Here is a 16,091-nt window from a genome sequence, read left to right on the forward strand (position 1 = left end):
TGTAAAATGGTCAGCTCGTTCGTGCGACTTGACGCCATTAGATTATTTTCTTTGGAGTTATGTTAAGTCGCATGTCTACGCTGATAAACCCGAAACACTTGAGCACTTGGAAGCCAACATACGACGCGTGATTGCCGAAATACAGCCTGCAGTACTGGAAAGAGTGTGTGAAAATTGGACCTCTAGATTACGCCACGTACGCGTCAGTCGTGGGGGTCACATGCCCGTAATCACTTTTAAATATTAATGCCAAAAAAAATTCTTTAATATAAAAGGAAATTCATTCATATCAATAAAATATTTTGTGTTTAATTTCAATTTAAAGTTCTCCGCCTGTATTTCATGCATTGAATTTGATGAATCAAATGATGATAGTATGGCTGATATGCATTTCGTATCATCAAATGATAATGAAAATTCAGCTACAATACAAGTAAGGCATGAACTTGTTTTTGTTTTTATGCCTCATCATAATGTTGATCTTAAGAATATTTCATCATAGGGAAGCTCTTATTTACCTATACCTACTCAATTATCAAGAATAACTGAAATTACACCTGAGGCAAGGAAAGGACCAGAACTATAAACGAATGAAAAGGAAAAGAAGACGAGAATATCTCATAAAATTCTAGATTCCTATGATTTTCCGAACGGTTCTCTTCTTGGTGCAATTAACTACTTGCTGTGAAAAAAACAAGGTCAAGAATTTAGTACACAGCTTACAGCTAAGTAATGGATGTTTATTTTCGCTACATGAGAAGTTTCTATGGTTTGGCAATTGTCAATGTCACTCTGCGTTGACATTTCTCTTCAGTGGCATTTCATGTTTCTAAGATTCGAAATAAGAATATGAATTAAAAAAGCTCGAAACGCATTCAACAATAGAAAAAGTGGTTCATAAGCAAAATCTAACAAGTCTGGTCAAGTATTATATATTCCCAGTCTTGTTTATGGAGCAGAGGTATAAACTACAAGGGAAACCACTTTGAAGACATTTAAATCCTTTGAGCTCTGGATATCCTGGATTGACTAAGATGAAAGTGATGCGCAGAATAGACAAAAGGAAGTTCGGAAGTTTGAATACTTCAGACATATAACGTCTAGCAAAAGATCGGATATCACAAGTAGAACAAACACTAACTTCTTTCGCATTCATCAAAAACTTTAGGTTTTCCAAAATAAAATTATTTATTTTCTTGCATCTCAATATATGGTGTTCCTGGTTTATTTGTAATATTTTAATGTCTACTATTGTTAGTTAATCTATAGCTTGTATGACACTCAGTATTTTATTATTTCCCTACAACAGTTAATTAATAAAATATAAAAACTGCTTATAGTATGACTATCTGGTTTTTCTGGCAATACAATTAAAATAAAAATTTGCTTTTACATATTAATTAGGTGCGTTTACACGATTCCGACTATTTCATTATCCTAAAAGGTTTTTTAGTTGTTTTTCTGATTCCTAGGAGAATATGTACACTAGATACATATATAAAAAACAAATTCAGATCGATACATTTACGTTGCCAGTGTTAAATAAAAAGATATAATGAATATGTCTAAAGGTATAAAAAGGTTGTGTATACAGGGTGAGTCGGGAGAAACGCACCAACCTCGCGTATTGAGAAATTAATTGTAAAAAACTCAAATGTTCTAATGGGATTTTCATTTGTTGTCAAAGTATAGCAAAATTAAAAATACACAAAACTACTTATATTAATATGATTTTAATTATATCTCTGTTTTACCTAGTCTTGTTATTTTTCTAAGTAATTCCTGTCTTTCTTAAAATTCCAATAAATAGTCCACCTTTTCTCAAAGAGACCGCCTTAGATTAAATAGTAATGAAAACAAACTCCAAGTCACAGGTCTCAAATTTATTAAATTATAGTCAGCGGATTACAAGTGTTTCGCCCATACCAGGCATCATCAGATCCACTTGTGTATTCACTAATAAAAAAGAACAAAAAAAAAGCAGAGGACAACATTACATGATACAAATCAAGGGGAGAAGAACACGTGTAATCCTCTGACTTTAATTTAATAAATTTGAAACCTGTGACATGGAGTTTGTTTTTATTATTATTTACTGTTTTTCTTTGACAAACGTCGCATTTCTACATAAATACATTTCATGAGTCTAAACTTTCACTTTATACACTTTATTTTTAAACCAGCCCCACAAACAATATTCCCATGGTGTGAGGTCTGGAGATCTTGGAGGTCAACTAATAGCACCACCGAAACCAATTCATAGTTCTGGAAACTCGTCGTCCAGATATTGCTTGACCTGACGAGCGAAATGTGCGGAAGCTTCTTCGTGCTGATAATATATTTGCCTTTGGATGTTTTGAAGAACTTCCTCTAATAATCTTTTCAATTGATTTTGCGCAAAAAAGTAAGTACTTCTCTCCTGTGGAATGATTTTTCAAAATGTGTGGGCCAATTAAATATCTAACAACTATACCACACCACACGTTTACCGAATACTTGTGATGAAAATTAGTTTAGACTGTTCCGTGTGGATTTTCGTCTGACTATACATAAGAGTTGTAAGCATTGATGCCATCACGGATGAATGTTGCTTTATTGGTAAAAAGAATGCCCGATAAAACAGCACGATTATTATTTATCGCAAAGCTTGTTAAAAACTCTGATTAATACGTGTTTGTCCAGATTTTGTAAGTGTGGAAATTACCGACGGTATTCTTGAATAGCAGCTAATCATTCCCATTACCAAAACCATATTTATACCATTTAAATCGTGCAAACTCGTACAATGTTGTATGTACAATGCTCACCTGGAGTTTGGTGTGTTTCACCCGCCTTATCTCTCTGCATATAATTTATCAATTGTTCATTTTTAATGCATTTATCTTTCTTTACAGTTATGGCTGCCTATATCCACCACGTGGCAGTTACACTGATTTTACTGCTAACGTGGTTTTTTATATCATCAGCTAGAATAGTGTCTGATATATCCGATAATGATCCTGACAAGGAAATGCCCCTGGAAATTAAAGAAAGAACCAGAATCTTCCCTGATGAACTCAAATTCTCCGATTATACGTTTAGTCGTCCATATAGGTGAGGGCTTGATAGACAGAGTTTGATATCCATTTAAGTTATGCATAACTTTAAACTCTTTAACAAAATCGTTCTAGAGCCATAAGAAGAATAATGAAACCCAGAGCTACACGGATCGGTGAAAATTTATTCACTGCAAGAGGTTACGGAAAACGGGCTGGAAAAAACGACATGGAATTATTGAGTGCTAGAACCTATGGAAAAAGGAATGAGGATCAATTGTCTTCTTATTTGTGGTAAGTGTTAGCTTAGTTATTGTATTTATATCAACAATATCCAAATATTGATAAAAAGTTAATTTTTTAGTAAGAATATAATATGTTTTTTTTTAGTGAGAATACAATAATTAATACAAGAGGATTACAATCAATTTACTAAAATAAACTTTTTTAACAATTTGGATTTTTAAAGGGACATGTGCTTATATACATTATATCCTAACTCTATTTACACATGATTTTTGTTCGTCACTGTATATTATATGAAAAAAAAGTTAAGATAAAAAGTGTTTGTTGAGAAATACTAATTTTGTTGACAGTATTGGTAAATGTACAGTGTCTCAAAAAAAACAAAGTTTTCATTGTCAAGTAACTTTTTTCAAACGGAATGTTTTGCATATTTTACCAAATTTTTACTCTGAAATGCTACACTTATTTTTAGAATGTACATCAGTTACATGGGGTACAGCTGGACCTCAACTATAAAAGGGCCTAAAATAGATAATATATGATTATATACAAATTATTAATTATAACAATTAAATTAACCCTGGATTTACGATCTTCGCTTCTAGGGCAAAATGTACATCTGCCTATGATAGAAGCTGGTCTTATTGGTGCTTTTACTACATTTGTTTTAATTAGTACATTAGAAATGGTTTGGCGAAGTTCGCTTCCTAAAGTCGAAGTCTCCAAACGATGCTCTATTTGAGGATTTATTAAATCAATTGCTAGTTTTTTCAAGTAAGCTGTTCTGTTAGCCTCATAAAAGAATCATTGAGTGATACCTTACAATGGTAAACAAATTATAGAATAGGCATAAGCTCCAACGACGCGTTTTTCGACTAGTAGCATAGGTGCGACAAAGTTGGTCCAAGGTGTGTACTCCTCCCTTAGTGGAATTATAAAATTTAATAATTTCTGGGAGCTCACTCGAATATGGCTATATATTTTTGATGCATTATAGAGAGCATTAAAACCACTGTTTTTTTATTTTTCAGTGAGGCTGGCAATAAGATAAATGTGTTAGTTCTCCACTATAGTACAACATAGGAATATTTATTCCCGTCTCCTTAACTTCCAAAAATGATGGAGGAATCTATATGTATGTACCTACAACCATAGTTGGCTTATTTAAAAGCATTTTTACTTTGCTTATAGATGTAAGCCAATTGTCTGCAGTCAAATTTCTATTCGTTCCATGAAAGGAGCAGGTAGTTTTGTCGCAATAATACTGGGCAATAGGAACATCAATTGGTGTGGAGTCCTTATTAAAATAAACTTTAGCATTAAGTGCAAAAGCTGTTTTAGCATCACAGCACACCATAGGTTTGATGCCGTATTTATCCGGTTTTCAAGGAATGTACATTTTGAAAGGACATCGACCACCGAATCCTATTAATAGCTCATCAATTATTGTAGTATATTCAGATGGTACATATAAGTTCTTCATTTTATTTATGGATCTTTTAAATATCTCTCAGAACGCTGCCAGTTTGTTAGTTTTTCTTCTTGAGCTTTGGTATCTTTATTGTCAAATCGTAGGCAGTTTACTAAGCATGTAAAACAAGTTTCTGGCATTGTTGCTCGAAATGGGTAGATTTTTGGCGCCCAACATGTGAGTGGCTCTAATGGATTATATTCCACGAATATACCAAACTATGAATAAATAATATTCAATTTTTGATATTGAAACTATAGGCGATAAATCCCCTTTTTATAAATTCTACGCATTGAAGAAGAGAAATAATAAACGTAAAAAACCTATTAGTTGGTTTATTTAAGTAACTCCAATCAATCCGGTTACGACTGCCCTTCCCTATTTCATCCAATTACCTAATAAGACCAAACAGGCACACTAACCTCAAAACCATTTTATTTCGAATTCATATTGTTTAAGAACAATTAATGAGTACGAAATCTAAAGTTTACCTAAGATGCTTGGAACATAAGATGTTATAGATATTTACAATTAACCATATTTTGCTTATACTAATCTATAAAATTTCATTACATCTTTTAGTATTTTAAAATATTAAAACACTATGTATAACAAAAACTTAGAAAGTCGAGAAGGATCCAATGATAATCGCCTTGGACGTTCTAGCACAATAACGACAGATAAAAATGTTAAATCAATGAATAAATGTTTCTTGCTCAAAAACCACCATATCCACCAAATCCAGTTTCTTGCGACTGTTTTTGAATTTATATTGCTGAAAAGTTCCCTTAAAGAGCAGACGTTAAACACCGAATTGCTAGAGAAATTGGTACACCAAAGATCGCCTATAAATAACTTGGAGAAGAATTACTTACAAAAGAATAACATAAATCCAAATTTTTTGAACATATCACAACTGACTTTATTTATTTAACAAAACTAATATGTTACTCATGGAGATCTTACCTATCACCTGAAACAAACTACAATTTGGTAAAGAAAAATCTTGGTAACAATTAAAAATCATTCAACAGCCAAAAGTGTTTTTAAATTGAATTATATCAACAATTATTGAGTGAAGATTTTTAAATTAGACGTGCATTAACTTGAGCGATTTAAGATATGCATGCAACACTAGTGTATTCGACGAAGCTCCTGTTATATGTCCGCTAAAAGTTGTTAAATCAAATAAAGCTCCTTTATCAGTATCAACTGTTCAGCCTGTTTCTACCGCTTTTCTTACATTTTTTCTAAGAATTAAAAGAGTAAGAGAAAGTGGAAGTAACCAAAGTATTAGGCAATTACAGGCTGTAAGTATAAGGGGGGCAAGGCAATACCCAAATCCTCAAACAATAATAATTTAAAAAATATATAAATAAGGAGAGTATGTATTGTAACTTGATCAAATTGTACAAATTATTATTAATTATATTCTTATTGATGCTGATCAAACTGCAAAGAAAAAATAAAGGTCTTCAATATCTTTAACCCTAAAATGGCTAAAAGAGATAAATCTTAAGAGAGAATGGTGCTAGTGATTGTGAAAAAAATATTATATAAGTAAATTTTATTTTTAAATTAAATGAAAAAAGCTTATAAATTTAATAAAAGTAGAAATTTGGGGTATAACCAACCAAAGATTGCAAATAATTAAGTTTACTCTAGTAGAATTCGATGGAATTTTAGTTCTTCATTTTCTATACCAATATCAATGCACAATTGATTTAATAACGAGATCACTTTTTAAAAATATTAAATTCTTTGTAATTTTCGATAGTCTAATAATAATTATTGAATTCAAACCCTGCTCTTCTTCTCAGCAGCATTTTTGTTAGTGCAAATTAATCGCAATATGAAATAACAATAAAATTAAAATTAAAAGATCTGTATGAAAAAATTCAGTTTTAAATTTGAAGTTAATAGAAAAATAGCGCACACACAAACGGTATATACCTAACAGTGGGTTACAGTTGATATTTCATTTGGTTTAATATGAGTGGGGTATAATAGGATTTAATATTCTATTACTCCCGTCAAGCCGCATATATGGAATATTTCTCGAGGAATTAAGGCTTAATTTAGGATATTAAAAAATGCTATTTTTAGTTACTTAATCTTAACAAAATATATAAAAATAAATTACTCGCGTACTTTTTAATAATATAATTGTGGTGTTGACTGAAGCGACATTATACCTAATAATTTTACTAACTTAGAACTAAAATGCCTTCCTACTTTACATAACCATACTACTAAATAGGTCGAAGGAAGGTCTATTTTACAAAAACTGTTTGTTTAAACTTATTGAATATCAGAACCACGTTTTTTCGTCAAAATGTTAATCATTTATCTCCGAAGCTGCTCAGATATAGAGGTTCGGTTTTTACATCTTTAATGAAGTATTTTTAATAATAAATACATTGTATGAAAATGTAAATGCGTTAATTTTTTTCACAGTTTTTGTACTGTTTTGCTCATATTTTGTCGTTTAAATTGATTGTTAGTTAGGGTTCTACTTACAGTTTATAATAAACTACACAGTTTATTATTTTTACTCATAGTGTCTAGTTTTAAAGCAGTTATTCTTGTTTCAGGGCCCTATTTGGGCCTCAATTTCGCTTATATTATTATAAATCCCTATAGTTTCATAGAATTTGTATACTTTATATGCTTTAATTATTAGTATTTTCTTGAGATTATTGGTCTCCATAGGAAATACTAATGTAGAAAATTCTAAACATTTCTAAATGATTCCATCGTTTTGATTAGCTTTGTTGTTTATCTTGGAAACATTTAAACGACAGTCAAAGCAAGTCAAGTTTGACGTTGCCAATAAATACTGTGTTCTTGACAAAAAGTATTCCTAAATGAATGTGTTCCTGAATTACGATACAATTGGCGTCAGAAGTGGGATATTTCGAAGCTCATTATTTTAGTGTATGCCTTTAGCAAAATGTCAGGCCAAAATAGACACCGAGAAATTAATGGAGCTGCTATTAAAGAAGTTTGAAGAGCAGAGAGTTGAACAAGAGGAAGAAGACCGTAAACAAAAGAAAGAATAAGAAGAACGAGACAAGAAACAGGAAAATTTATTAAAGACAATTAAATCGGATCTGAAGAAAGAAAACGAAGATCTGATTATGACCATGAAAGATGACCTGAATAAAGAAAATAAATATTGAGACAGATAACAAGAAAACTTTATAAAGGCCATGAAAGAAGACTTACTGAATTTAAAAGATGAACTTAAAAAAAAGCAGGATGAATGAGAGAGAAAACAAGAGGAACGAGATTTATACAAGATATGAGAGTAAACCGTGGCCCTCTTTATCTCGATCCTCAAATACAAACAATTGTGAAAGTAAAGCCTCCAAAATCCAATGGCTAAACTTGAACCAGTTTGAGGCAGTTAAGCTATGTCTGAGAGGATAAGCTACAGAAATACTAAGAAAAGTGCCATATGAGGATCAGCTTAATTTCAACGTACTGGTGCGTACCTTAACGAGATACGTTGAAGCCCATCTACAACAAATGTAGCAGGCACAATTATTGAAATCTAAGGGAAAACAACCCGGGAAAGCTCTCCAACAGTTTGAGGCCAATGTGGCTCGATTATTAAATCTGGTTTACGCTTCAACCTTAACCGAGTTCTGGGAATAAATTTATACAAATTGTTGTATTGACGGGGTTCGAGATTCAGATACTAACTATACTCTAAGGATGCCTCACCATAAAAGTATTTTGGAAGCTTTGGTTCATGGACTAGAGTATGAGGAGCAACTAGAAGGCAGACCCCGACAAGACAAATCAGAACTCTGGAGTGACCTCGAAGACCGCGTGAAGAACCTTGAGTCATTTTTGGGCTAGAAAACCTAAGAGATTATTCCGCTGTTGAAATTGTAAAAGGAGGAGTATCTTATACGTCAATGTCACAAGCCTTTACCAGACCCAAAGAATCAGTGACACTTTACGAGGTTGAAGCTATCTGGCTGCTACGTGTTGGAGAGAGCTTGGTAGCATCAGGAAAAAATATGCGGCCGTGATTGTGAGATGATGGTTAATACAGTATCCAGTCATACCATCGTAAAGCCAAATAGCGTAGCTCACTATAGAATTTCACTACCATTAAATTTAAACCTTGAGTCATTGAATCGAAAAAGAATCCTGACAATTGGATTACATAAAACTAAAGTCACCATTGGCTTAACAATATTCCAGTAGCAAGTATTAGTATCAGAAATTATAGGTGACGTTATATTAGGATCAAATATTATGAATGCTCAAAAGTTTAAAATGGATATATATATAACTAGATGTTGATAACGAAAAGTGAAGAGAAGAGATCCTCATGCAGCTACAACCGTAGGTGCGTGAGGGCATATCCAATATCTACATGAAGATTCGTTAAGTTATCTCAGGATATTACCATACCACCTAACTCAGAGATATTGGTGGCTAATACCACAAAGAGAGGAAAAACTGTTTTGATTGAGCTCATAGATAGCTGTAAAATATATGGTCAAGAAACTCTTTCAGAAAAGATGGTATTCAATACATCAAAACAGTAGTTTTCCTCATTTACCAGAGGAACACTTTTGTTTTGATTTGAATTGTAAACTTTAAAGGATTAATGCCTGAAACAAGGAGTGAACATTGGCATATGCTTTGAAGTAGCGAGAGTCATGAAAAATGCTGATAGAATTCCTCATTTAAATAAACCTGTTCCTGTATAACAATGTTTACAAGACGTTTTTGAAAAATCTTATGCTAATTTGACCATGAAACATGCCCATGGAAATTACGACGACTTATTAAAGATTTGATTGAAATCAAGATGTGTTTTCCTTGCACGATAACAACCTGTGAAGTACGGATTTAGTGCAACATCCAATTAACACTGGAGACAATGCTTTGATAAAACAAGCACCTCGAAGAAACGCCAATAGATAAATAATTGAAATTTCCTCCATGTTTCAAGAAATGAGGATTCAAAGGGTGATAGAACCATCCAGAATTGGCCACACCCTGGAAACGCTACCAGGCTCAATTTTGAAAACTGAATACTGGCAGCTGAAAATGCATCCAGAAGATAAGGAAAAGAATGCAATCTCGACTGCTTATAAAAATTTTAACTATATAGCAACATTGTAGTAAGTCCCCCTCAAAATAGCAGTTCCAACTATGATCCGCGATCTCCAGATAATGAGACCTGCAGTCTTTTTTGCATTATTTTTCAGTGAATTTTCCTCACTATTAACCCTTGAGGCAACCTTATAGGTCTCTGGATTTCTTTTTATTTGCTATTTATATCTTATCAAAAGCTTAACCTCTATACTATTCAAATTTTCAAAACTATAAATATTGCAAAAATAAGTGTTAATATTAAAATCAAACAGACCTATTAAAGTCCTGACAGACGTAGCGTCGGGCGATAATTGATTAAATAACCGAGTGGTGCTATTGTTGATATATTGTTATCAGTCAACTGATAATGTGTTGATATCCTGTTAAAATTATTTGCAATACAATAAGGATGAGTTGCCATTTTCTAAATTGTGGATTTTTTCGCAATTACCCCAGACCACAATTTTTTTAACACTATACGTTTTTTTTCAACCAGAAGAAAAATCCATATGTATGTACTAATAATTTCACTCTCATATATAAGTCAGTGTAGAGCTTTTGACCCCAGTGTATATATACCAGTCTTTATATACTTCTTCTGGACTTACCTTTATCCCGCTAATTATTTTTTCGTAACTAAAAGTTGATCGAGTTAATTCGTAATTAGGATTCACGACATAAGAGTGACAGGCTTTACTCGATACTATCAAATAAACAAAACATATCAAGGTGAACCACTAAGAATAATAATCCAGACCCTAATATCATTTCAAAATTTTCTATACTTAGCGGAAAACGAAAAACTTGCCAGAGAAACGGAACGCAATAAAATCCTGGAGAAAATATTTGGCTGCAGTACTATGGATACTCAATATCTTATGATGTTTTAATCTTTAATCAAATTAATTCATTATTGAATTATTTCAGGTTCATTTTATCTATAATTAACGGCTCCCATAAATAAAATAATAATAGTAAAGTTGTAAAAGATTGAAGAATACATCGTTAAATACCTAAGCCATGTAATGACCAAGTGGTGTACTACGCTGCAACTTAACACCGTTGCTAATTAACAGCTAATTAACGCAAAAATAATGAAAATTGAATGTGGAATTTTGCAATGAGATGCCTTGAGTGCCTTGTATTTGTCTTAGGCCTTAAAACCGTTAACTTCCTTGCTGAATAGCTTAAGTTTAGCTTAAGGATAGCTCGAATATATAAATGCGGTTTGGATTTGAAAAATGCAAGGTCAACAGCATGGAGAAAGGAAAGTGGCAAAATAAGCCAGGGTTTAAAATACATGCTACAAATCTATTTTTCTAGACTGAAAGCAATACATCCAAAATCATAACTGTGAATGCTGCTTCCATGCTATTATACACCTTTGATATTCTTAAATGATCGACTACGGAATTATAAGATTTAGAAAGACAAACAAGAACACACTTTCGCAAACACCGCTGTCATCATCCTCAAAGCTCTATCGAAAGGTTCCATTTACCGAGAAATAAGGGTGAATGTGAAATACTAAGCATAATTAGGGAACATACAGAACAGATAGACAATCTGAGAAGATTCTGTATCAATTAAGCTAGGCCCAGCAAGGTATTCCAAGAGCTTAAAGATGCGGACAAAAAGCGACCGTACTGCAGTAATGTAAAAACTTTAATCCTCTTCTAAATATAAAAACATGGGAAGAATTTAGAGATCAATGGCGTAAAAAATCAATGCATGGAAAACACCTAACCTCAAATCATCAAAAAACCTATCAATCAACACTGAACAAAATTTATAAGTACAAATGCTATAGTTAGATAAATTTTCCTTGTGAAAAAGTACAAATAGGGACAATAATAAATTATTAAAGCAATTTCTATAAAGTTATAATTCTATAAAATGTCAATATTCTGTATTCAATATTTCTGTAATATAATGAACGTTGCTGCAATATAACATGCCGACAGGGTACAGTCATCATAACAGACATAACAATAGTTGACAAAGTAACAAAAGAAGTTATGCTCATTAATATTTCAATCCCTAATAGTGACAATATTGAGGCAAAAATTAAGGAGAAAGTTAAAAAAAACGAACCTTTTAAACATGTAATCAGGGCACTCTGAAAGCTTGAGCATGTCGAAATTGTCTTGTTTAGTTGTTTAGTGAGTGATATTAGCAGTTGGTCTCATCTCGAAGAACCTGAAAAAAACTTAATTAAACTAAAATTATTAAAAAATACTTACTAGACTATGCAAAAATCTGTAATCCTGAACACCATGCACATCATAAAGTCAGTTTGGAAAACTTGAACCAACGTACCTATTCTACTGTGAAAGCCGATACGTCACCTGAAATAAACCGAGAAAACTCGAGTATACTAAATAAAATAATGACTTAACTATTAAAAACCTAAATCAAAGCATATAAAAGGCGAGGTTGAAGTTTAGCTTCAACTATGTTTTATAATTTTACTTTTAGATAATAATAATAATTGTAACTTGTAACTTGTGTTAGATGTTTAGAATATTTATTTTAAATTTTGTTATTTTATTTATATATGGCTATTGCCTCTATAAATTCTAGATAAGAAAAATCAATATATCCTATGGAAGCTAGATCCTCCTTTGTATGACATTGGTTTGTCGTCCTGTATACATTTTGTTGGCAAATAAAGAATATTATTATTATTATTATTATTATTATTATTATTATTATTATTATTATTATTATTATTATTATTATTATTATTATTATTATTATTATTATTATTATTATTTTTACAGCCAGTTAAGGCTCGCACTCCCTCTAAGGGAGGAGGGGGGTGATCATTTACTTATTCCAGATACCTCCGATATCAAAAGGATTAAGCTCTGTGGTCTTTGGGGGCCTTTTCGGTGCCCTTAAGTCACCTGAAATGTAGAGTTATCTCCTAGGAATTTTCGGCTGCTACGAGTACTGCCTTTTGCATGTGCTTATATAGATGTTCGCCAGTTCCTATTTCTTTAAGGTATTCCAGTAGACTCTTTGGTATTACACCCGTTGTCGATATAAAAATTGGGATGGTCTGAACATTATCCATTCTCCATTGCCTTCCGATTTGAATTTCTAGATCTCTGTATTTGGCGATTTTCTCAGTGTGTTTCTCTTGCAGGTTATTGTTGTTCGGTATGGCTACGTCAATTAGAGTTGTTTTGCTGGAAATTTTATCTATTAAAATAAGATCTGGTCTATTATGCCTTACATGTTGATCGGTAAGTACACTGCGGTCCCAATACAAATTATATCGGTCATTTTCCACTACGGGTTTTGGAGTTTATTTATAATACGGAACCTTCTCTGTTGTAATAAGTTCCAACTTCATTGCCAGCTCTTGATGTAAAATTTTCCCAGCTGAGTCGTGCCGTGCCGTTCTTTGTATTCTGTCGCTGCAAAGGACTGAGATCCTCCTGTTATGTGTTGGATTGTCTCTGATGTTTGGCATCCATACCAGCATTTGTCGTTTTGTACGGACGGATCTCTGACGATGTGCTTGAGATAATTATTTGTTGGTATAACCTGATCTTGGATGGCGAGTAAATAGCCCTCGGTTTCTGGAAACATCTTGCCTGATACCAACCAATAGTTCGACGAAGCAGTGTCGACATGATTTTGGCTGATCTCATTAGGATGCTGCCCATGAAGGGGCTTCTCCATCCAGATACGGAGTTTTTCCTGGTCCGTATGATGGTAGCTGCGCGCTTCCTCGCTCCGAGTGGAATCGTCTATTTGATTTATTGCGCGATGCAGCGTGGAATTTTCTCCTTGCCTGTAAAAATAGGATCTTAAGTAAGTGATTTGTTTTTCAAGTTGTTTACCCAGATCTTTAATCCTCTTCCTCCAAGGTGGCGGGGAAGCATTGTTCTTTCAATGGCACTTCGAGGGTGGTGGTTGTATGTTTTAGTAAGTAGGGTCCTCACTTTTCTTTGTAGCCTTTCTATGTCTGTCCTACTCCAATTAATTACCCCAAAAGAATAACTAAGAGCTGAACATGCGTAGGAGTAAAGTGCCTTAAACATATTTTTGCTGTTGAGATTGGTTCTCAAAACTTGTCTTACCCTTTTCACAAACTCGTTAGTCAGTTCGCATTTTATTGTTTGTTGTTCAATCGTTTGTGATTGTTTCATCCCCAAGTATTTGTAAATTTCGTATTCGCCCATGACCTCGATGGTCTGAAAATTCTGCATCTGATATTCTCCTGGCTGAATTTTTTCTCGGATTATATTGAGAGTACGGCATATATCTAGTCCAAATTGCATACCGATGTCGTTGGAGAACTCTTCTACTATATGCAGCATTTGGTTTAGCTGGTTCCTAGTTGCAGCCATTATTTTTAAATCATCCATATACAGTAAGTGATTTAACTTTGCAATCTCGGTGTTATTATCTCGGATGCTAAACCCATAGTTGGTAGAGTTAAGACGGTTCGAAAGAGGGTTCATAGCAAGGCAGAACCATAATGGGCTCAGTGAGTCCCCTTAGAAGATTCCTGTTCGAATTGGAATGTTGTTTGTACTTATTGCGCTTTTACCCTGTACTTTGAGCTAGATCGTTGTTCTCCAACTTGTCATAGCGCTCTCTAGAAAAGACAAAGTATTATTATCAACTTTATACACTTTTAAAATGTTTATAAGCCATTCGTGTGGTACTGAGTCGAAGGCTTTCTTATAGTCGACGTAGGCAGTAAAAATATTTCTCTTGTTGTGATATGCCTGGTTGTTGATGACAGAGTCGATAAAAGAGAGTTCTTTACAGCCCATAGAACCTTTAGCGCATCCTTTTTGTTGTGCGGCTATGATGTTGTTTTCCTCACAGTGTTGATAAATGCGCTGTGTTAAACATGAAGTGATAATTTTATACAAAGTCGGTAGGCACGTTACCGGTCGGTACTTAGACGGATCTTGTGTGTTGTTCTGGTCTTTAGGCAGTAGATAGGTTACTCCTTGCGTTAGGAACGCTGGCATTTCCTGTGGGTTAAGAATAACGTGGTTAATTAATTCTGAGAGTTTAGGATGCATACTCCGTAGTTTCTTTAGCCAAAAGTTATGAACTCCATCTGGGCCAGGTGATTTAAAATTATGCAGTTTTTGGATAATCTGGTTGACTTCCTCGATAGTGAATGGTCGATGTTCCATCTGGCTATATTTATTACTGTTTTGTTTCTCTTCAGTAACCCAGCTTGCGTTGATATTGCATGTTGTTTGAGTTGCAAGTTGTTTGGCCCAAAAATCTTGAATTTCTTCTTTCGTGGGGTATTGCTTATCTGGGTGATCTGATTTTGAATTTAGCTCTCTATAAAATTGTATTTCGGCCTTTTCAAAACGAAGATTGTCACGTTTTCGGTTATTACTGGTCTTGTATCTTCGTAGGCGCCCTGAAAATAAGGAAAGTTTCTATTTTAGAGTATCCAGGCATTGTTGAGCTGTATTATTTTCTGGTTCATGCCGAGTGTGGATGTTGTTTCTCTGCAAAATTTCATCAACTTTCTATTATTATTATTATTATTATTATTATTATTATTATTATTATTATTATTATTATTATTATTATCTTAAGCCTAGATATTCAACAGCATATTTTATTATCTGACCCGCACAGTTTAATAAATACATAGATATTGATACAATAAATAGACATTCTTATTAGCTAATACATAAATCTAAAATGATATTGGCTAATTCCTCTTCAAATTTTAGCAAATACGTAATTAAGTATTTCTTAAATCTCTTTTCTCTTATTGATTTCACTTACTCTCACTCTACACTCTACTTCTACATATTAGATTGAGCGAAGTCCTGTACATTTTTCCAGTATTTGGAAACTAGTCGCTATCTCAAATATGAACCTAATTGCTGCTCTGATGTTACTAAGGTAGTGCAAAAAGTGGTTTAGGTTAGTTTTGTCGTTATTCTATATATGTAATATCGTCCACATACCGGGGCCTAACTTTATCCTAAATAGTTAAAGTTACACATACTCATTGCATATTCTTCATGTCTTTCATTCAATGAAAATATTTGCTGCACACTGGTGACACAAATTGGAAGTCTCTTGTCAGCAGTAATATGGCTTTCACCTTTAAAAGCTACAGAATCGTAAGATATCTACTAAGAAAGAAAACAAACAGGAAACAATCATAGGACCAGTGGTTTTCCTAGTATATATTAATGATTTACTTA

General features: G+C 33.2%; 1 protein-coding gene across 1 annotated transcript in view; it reads left to right on the plus strand.

Moving 5' to 3' along the window:
- LOC126738814 (uncharacterized) overlaps nt 1–16,091 on the plus strand; it is a 61,413-nt gene that overhangs the window by 29,095 nt on the left and 16,227 nt on the right. Inside the window, exons 2-3 of the mRNA XM_050444256.1 lie at nt 2,895–3,093; nt 3,171–3,329. Of these exons, the coding sequence (XP_050300213.1) occupies nt 2,897–3,093; nt 3,171–3,329 (356 nt within the window). The 5' untranslated portion in view covers nt 2,895–2,896. The remainder of the gene's footprint in view (nt 1–2,894; nt 3,094–3,170; nt 3,330–16,091) is intronic.

Source organism: Anthonomus grandis, chromosome 7 (genome assembly GCF_022605725.1).
Source record: "Anthonomus grandis grandis chromosome 7, icAntGran1.3, whole genome shotgun sequence".
NCBI classification, from domain to species: Eukaryota; Metazoa; Arthropoda; class Insecta; order Coleoptera; family Curculionidae; genus Anthonomus; species Anthonomus grandis.